The 7,589-nt window shown below is 41.0% G+C and overlaps 1 protein-coding gene across 2 annotated transcripts in view; it reads left to right on the top strand.

The window, feature by feature from the left end:
* Nucleotides 1-7,589, top strand: part of nkain4 (sodium/potassium transporting ATPase interacting 4) — a 52,162-nt gene that overhangs the window by 18,845 nt on the left and 25,728 nt on the right. For both annotated transcript variants that reach the window (XM_005931804.3, XM_005931803.3), the window contains exons 2-3: nucleotides 106-243; nucleotides 1,428-1,508. In XM_005931804.3, the coding sequence (XP_005931866.1) occupies nucleotides 106-243; nucleotides 1,428-1,508 (219 nt within the window). The remainder of the gene's footprint in view (nucleotides 1-105; nucleotides 244-1,427; nucleotides 1,509-7,589) is intronic.

Below are 7,589 nucleotides of genomic sequence, written 5' to 3'. Positions count from 1 at the left end.
GCATGTTAACCTGACTTTCTTCTTCTTCTTCTTCTTCTTCTTCTTCTTCTTCTTCTTCTTCTTCTTCTTCTTCTTCTTCTTCTTCTTCTTCTTCTCACCCTTTAGGTGTTGGCTTTAGAAAGACAGGTCTTTGACTTCCTTGGTTACCAGTGGGCCCCCATCCTCGCCAACTTCTTCCACATCATCATCGTTATCCTCGGCCTCTTTGGCACTATCCAGTACCGGCCACGCTACATTGTAGTGGTGAGTGCACATAAATAAATCACATTTGTCTTGCAGTTCAGTTGAAACTCTGTACAGTCTCTCACATAATCCTATTTTTTGTGGGGGTTTTGCATCACTTTGCGTTTGCTCTCTGTCTGTGCATGTACCATACCTCGGACATGTTGTTGCTTTTCAATTGTGCTGCACTCTTTTGTGCATTGTGCGACACCCTTAAATCACTCTAATCCCTTGGTAATTAGGCCTAATTAAAGGGGGTGGGATCTTGAGGGGGTGGTGGGCCACTAAGGAGCTCATCAGATTTATACACGGCTTCAAGTTTGGGGACAGAGAAGGTCGTTCTTTAAAGTGCAGTGGAATGCATATGCAGCTTGTTCATTACTTTGCCAGAAAGCACCACTACAAGGCTTTATAAATGCACTTTTACGCACGTCGGTTTTTATTTGACAACGTAACGTTCATCTAAGGCATTAAAAGCCTGTTCTGAGCAGCATTAGTAGAAGCACAGATGGCGATGTTAATGACAGGAAAAGACTGGAGGAGTGTGCAACAGATACAGAGAACAGAATAAATAAAGAGAGGCAGGGGAGGATAGATTGAAGCCACGCAGGATAAAATGAAGACACAGAGGAAGCAGGAATTGAAGGGAGGGGAGGAAGGAGGAAAAGTTTCAGCCATTGTCTATTGTCAGATGGAAAATGGAAGAGTGCAAGCTAAGGGGTTCCAAGATCTAACACGAACATTTTTACAGGGGCGCTGATTTGCCCTTTACTCTTTCGCTGACATTTTAAACACACAGTTCATCATGAGTCGGAGGATTTGACAATCTTCACTGTGATGAGTCTGTCAGTGAATACCGCTCAGTAGCACTCTATAGCTGTCAACAGTTGGCTGTCTAAGCGTACAATTTTAGAAGTGGTTTAGTTTTGAGCTTCACTCAGCTCTTAAAAACCTGCAGCCCCCCTAGGGCTCAGATAGACTTGCTGAACTTACTGGCATCATGAAGAAAAAAAAAAGAGGTCTTCCATATAAATTTGTGTGTGTATAGTGTCTGCATGTGTATAGAGCTATGTAGGTTTGAAAGCCCAGTGGCCACAACCTTTTCTTTGTTTACTACCTTATTCATCCAGCCTGTCATTTATTTTGAAACTGTCATATTGTCTTCAATTTTCCCTGCAGCTAAACAGATTTTTATTCCCCTCCAGTACACGGTATGGGCCGCGATCTGGGTAGCCTGGAACGTCTTCATCATCTGTTTTTACCTGGAAGTAGGAGGCCTGTCCAAGGTGAGAATGTCAAAATTCCAGCCTAGCTGTTTTCTCAGGATCTTCCTTCATGTGTCTTCGTCCCATTGAAGCATTACTGTTTGTGCCTGAGATAAATCTTTGTTATGTATGTGCACATGCAGGTGGATGGAAACATTCCCACTTTTTTTTAATTAATTATTAAAAAATGTGACTTGTAAGATGTACCCCTAATACTTTCTGAGTACTAAATAAAAGAGTAACATAGTAGCCAAACCTGGTCAGTGAGCCAGCTAGCAACAAAATTATGAGAGAGAAAGGGCCGGGAATATACATTCAAAATGTGAGTGATGGTGTTGTTTGAAATCCATTGTAGCACTGATGATAAAACCAAAATAAAAATCATAAGTTAACTTGCCAGATATATTTATATAACTGACCCATAGAATATGCGTAAAACGCCCATGCACAGTGCCTTTGTTTTCATATGCACATGGCGGAAAAAAAGCATGGCGGCGACAGAGAATGTGAAGGGCAAAAGCGGATCGTTGAATGAAACAGATGAACCATAATTGGTTTGTAAAAATGGTGCCAACTTCAGTAGTGTGGAACTGGTTTGGTTTTCATCCGTCAGATACCCACCAAAGCACAATTTTTGGTAGAACATGCAAGCGGGCCGAAAAACCTGGGGCTGCACAATGTCAACGCATTAGCGCCGTCCAGTAGGGCTGTTCGATATAACGATATATATCGGATGACGATATAAAAACGTCTATCGTTTCATTTTACGCTATCGTTTGTTTCGTGGTGTCGCAAAATAAACTGTTTACGGCAATATTTTTTCATCATTTTGATGGTCACTGTAGCGGCTATGTTAATTTCTTAAAGTTCTCTCTTTCTCTTATATTTTATATAACCACACTACAGACAGACAAGCGCCTGTTTTTATGCGTTGTCGTTAGCAACAACGACGGTAACACCATTGCGTGTCCGCTTGTTTATGTTCCACATAAACCTTTCACAATAAAGCTCAAGATCCTGTTGAGACTTTTCAAAATAAACTGAATCATGTGAAAGAGCAGATTATTTACGGATGAGAAGTAAAAAAGAGCCGCCAGGTGCTAAAAAATAAACCTTAGACTCAAACGTTAGAACAGGCTTTTCCCCGCAGCACGCCGTGTAATAAATACTCACAAAGAAAACGGCGGCCGTTAGAACTTAAGTCTAGAAATGTATAGTTTCATGCATCGGTTAAAACACTCAACTCCATGTACACGACGCCCAGCTGGAAACAGACGAGCTGCCCGAGATTCACAGAATTTACAGAAAATTTTACATTTTTGTGATTTATATCGTTATCGGACGATAGAATTCTTATATCGGGATATGAGATTTTGGTCATAGCGCACAGCCCTACCATCCAGCCCCACGCATGGGGCGATCTGCGTTAACTGGCTAACGGAGATTTGCTGCGTTAACGCGCTTATGGCGTTAACGTCATTTTAATGAGATTAACGCTGACAGAACTAGTTTTAATACGACTTTGGCAAGCTACGAAGCTGCAACTCTTGATGGATTGTTGGAGCATTACGGCTACCGTAGTCAGGAGCCTGGTGGATTAATACGTACTGTGCTTCAACATAATATTACCGTATTGTGTGTGTTTAACCTCCGTTAAGTTTTGTGGATATTATACATGGTTATGCAGAGGGTATGTCGGCCAATTTCCACTGGAAATGCCTTTTGGTTAAACTGTCAGCAAGGAATTTGCTTTTGCACTGTTAAATTTTTATATAGCTTTAATGCACATAAAAAACAGCTGCTTGTTTAAGTGAAAATACAAGAGTTTCTGCACAATGAGCTATAATGTGTACATATGCCTCACTTTAGTTATGTTACCAGATGCAGACCTGGACGTCTTGAATCCTTGCTTTCTTTCCTTTGCTTTTGTTTAAGGCCATTAAAATTTTTTGCATTTCTTTTTCTGACGCTTTTGTTCTGCAGGTGTTCAGTTTGAGTTGTTCAGTCTGGTACGATCTGTGTTGATATGATGAGCAGAGAATGGGTTAAATCCTGTAAGGGTAACTGTCAGGTTCTGGTAGGTGTGTTCTCTTAACCATGTTGGAAGGCATTTGTTTTCAAAAACCACACTTAGATAAGGTTTAAAATCTTATTTTTGTTACTCCACTCGAGGACAGAGGGTGAAATCTCTGTGAAAGGCTAGCTAATTAAATTTTTAGTGTTTTCAAATTTGAGGTTTGATTACAAATTCCAAAAGAGAAAGGGTGCAGTTGTCCTGAGAGCCAGGACAGATGAAGGCAAAGATGGTTCTCTGGAAAAGAAGCCACAAAAAAAGCCTCAAGTAATAGTTTTCCTGAAAATGATTCAGCTTCCTTTTGACCTTGTGCCAGTGCTGTTGCTTTATTGCACCATGCAGGCTGCACCTATAAGAATTGTTGCCATGTAATATAAAAGCATAATTAAGGCTTCTTGAGCTTTATCGGCACTGAACACATATTTCAGCTTTAATTAGATATGATGCATTGCCGCCAGGTCTTTTCTGCCTGAACAAGCCCGAAGGCCTTGGTGAGAATAACAGTGAAGGCAGAGTAAACACAATTACTTGCAGTGTATAATGAATGTGTGACACAGCCATCTATGAATCCACTCTCTGAACAAATCACTCCCTTGAGGATTCTGTACAATATTCACCCACAACAGCAACACCCCCAGCATGTGTGTGTGCATGTATGTGTGTGTTTTCTTATATTTGGCTGGTGCGTTTCTGTCGACCTGTGGGTTACCCTGCTGTGTTTCAAGTGGAAGCTTAAATGTAATAGGTAAATAATCAGGAACAATCCCTCCCAAAGCAGTGTGAAACCCACACACAAGCATACTTTGAGTTCTCTGTGGCTGGATCCCCTGTGGTTCCTCAGCACAGATCAAATTGGTATTCAACCAGACAAAGGCAAGTGTTTGGGTTGTCACCTTCACTCTACCCCCCTCCTCTTTCTCCAAGTGTTTTCACTTTGTTCATTGTGCCTTTGAGAGATATATATATATATAGATATCTATATCTATATATCTATATCTATATCTATATATCTATCTATCTATCTATCTATCTATCTATCTATCTATCTATATCTATATATTATATATATATATATATATATATATATATATATATATATATATATATATATATATATATATAAAAACTTAAATATATTTTTTTATTTATTCTAAACTTATAAAGCCTAGAAAATGCAGCTCCTCTCCACTCCACTTCACTTCACTAATGGGTAGCTTGTCCAGTTGCAGGCTTGACCGTTGAGAATAATGAATTCTTGTCGGCAGTGTTCATCTGACACCTGCTCAGACAGCCAAAATGAGTTTCAGAAACACCTTCCCAGGCAGGCTCTGGCGACTTTGTCATTGTGTGATAGTCCTTGGCTCCATCAATTGTGTCTGTCTCTCACTGCGAATGTCTTTGTGCGTCCGCTGGGTGTGCGTGTGGCGGTTGTGGTTTTTTTGCATGGTTCCTGCTAGAATAATGAGGCTTGTAGGGGACAGCTGCTCGGGGCTGAGGCTGGGCATTAACCCGACAGATGGAGCCGGCCTGGGCTCCAAGCTCTGCATATGGTGGCCAGGAGAAAGGCTGGCTAATGGAGCACACACACGCACACAACCATATCCCATGCACACATGCATGGCCAAACTTGACACACAGGACCCTAACACATTTTATCATAAAACAGCGTCAGCTAATTTTATCTGGCTTGCTCTGAGTGATGTTGACAGAACTTTACTGGAGGGTGTGCATGTATTTGTGTGAGTGGTGTGTGCTAGCCAGACCCTCAAAGTGAGGGGGCAGGTTGTCAGAGTCATATGCCACATGCTCTGTCACCTCCTATTGATCCCTTATCCCCTCCCCCATGGTACAGCACAGACTGACAGACAGACCCCTGCTACTCTGCACGCACCTCTGTTTTAAAGAGTCCCTGGTCATTCACAGTCTTAATTCTCTCTCATGCTTTGCACACGAGACACTGGTTCACAGAAAGTTGACATTTTACCCTTTTTTTCCGATTTTTTTTCAGAGGGGTTGTACATAAAAATGGCAGTGTCCAAATTAGTTGGACCACACATTAAAAAGACTTCAGCCAGCCAGATGTCTAGTACAAAATCTGTGTAATGTTCAATTTAACTCATAAAGGAAACATTTTGTCCTGACTCATTCATTCCTGGCAGCTTCTCGCCTAAATCAAACCTGTAGATTTAACGCAGCTCAGATAGTGTCCAAACCTGCAGACACTGTCCGAAATTGACATGTGACTAATATTGCCTAATACTTACAGTAAATACTTTCCTAATCTTAGTTTTATCTGGTCTGAAAGTGAAAGGACAATTATTTATTCTTCCTGTAAGAATAAAAGTGCTGCACAGTAGAGAAATCTGAAAACTCTACTTTTGTGTTTATCATAAATATGCCTACCTCTGTGATCGCTTAATTTATTTTGATGAAAGCAGCTGATCACAAATTACAGTTTTTGAGCTTTTGTGATGTTCAGTCTGTTGTCTGTTCTTCCGCAATTCACAAAAATCCCTGCTCCTCCTACAGCATTGGTCAGATGTTAGTCAAATGGGATTAAGTTCTCCTTTATGTGACTGTGTGTGAGCTCCCTCGACTTCCCATTAGTTTTGGTTTTTTTAAATCAATTTTTAGTGTTTTTTTTTTCTCCGCTATTTTCTTATCTTAAAACAATAACGTGGACAAATTTTCATACCGATCCACCTTAGTGTGAACGGAGCGTGAAACTTTACCCTCTGCCTCTCTCTGTCACTCATCCCCAGCACACACTGTGTCTGCTGACTGTGTTTTAGAGATGATAGAAGACCACCGCGAGCACTTTCTTTCCAGCTCATGAATCAATATGCGGCTCACGGTGTGTGCTCACGGTTGTGAAATTTAAGTAAATTCGAGACTAATCAGAACTAGAAGAATCTAAAGCATCTAAGCAGGTTTATTTCCCCAATGCGATCACTCAAGCATAGTTTCTAATCTTTTTATTTCACAAACGACAAATTAAATAAGAGCCTAATCATTTCGACGTTTAGCCTCATAGACTGCCTCGTGTTCCTAGTATTCCTCTAACAGAGCTGTCTCTAAATCTCTATTGACTTTTGTTAGAGAAAATAGTTTGAGTAACATCAGTAGACTAATCTTAAATCTATGATATGGGGGGGATTGATTTCTGCTTTGGGGTGCTGGAAGCATAACAATAACACTCCTGACAGTAAGTTGCCCAAAGCCTCTTCAGTATCGACTGCTGACGTAATGCAGTTGTGAGCATGGCTACAGCTGGGATAGGGATGGTTCCCTTCGCTTGCAGGATCCATCAGTGGCATCTGTCAAGTCATTAGTCCTCACAATCCTACCTATTGACCTTCAGCTGTCCTTGTTTTTGTGACTGTTGAGAAAATGACAGAATGATGGCAAAATAAAATAAGAAACTGAGGGGGATGATAGGTAATCTACAAGAAGAAAGAGTGATAATATCAGCATCATGATTAATATTTTTCTGACTCCTTGAAGACTTTGCTACTGACTGCACAGATGGATTGGTGTTTATGTGGCACTTTTCTGGTGTTATTGACCACTCAACGTGCTCTAACACTGCGAGCCACATTCACACACTTTTTTTTTGTGCTTTCTTCTATGCACGCAAATGCCTGTCTTAGGTGCACATTTAGATTTGATATCTTGGCATGTGGACTACAGATTCTGGGGACTGGAACCCCTAAACATCTGAATCCTGAGCCGGAAGATCGGTGTTCCTGAGCCAGTTCTGCCCCTGCTCTTATAATCTGGTTATATTATGATGTATGTGTTGTTGATGTGTCCATGTATGTGCCAGTGGGGGTTGATAGGAATCAGATGTTTCCTGACAGCACTTGGCAACGTTAATAATGCATGTCTTGTCACTGAGGGGCAGATGCAAGGTTAGATTGCTGTATCGGTGTATTGATTTGTGTGTGTGTGTGTGTGTGTGTGTGTGTGTGTGTGTGTGTGTGTGTGTGTGTGCCTGGGACCTTTGGTGTCTTGCTGTATGTGACAGT

This window comes from Haplochromis burtoni, unplaced genomic scaffold (genome assembly GCF_018398535.1).
Source record: "Haplochromis burtoni strain Fernald_Lab_line unplaced genomic scaffold, NCSU_Asbu1 Contig_146, whole genome shotgun sequence".
NCBI lineage: Eukaryota > Metazoa > Chordata > Actinopteri > Cichliformes > Cichlidae > Haplochromis > Haplochromis burtoni.
This window is presented reverse-complemented; position numbering and strand designations above follow the sequence as displayed.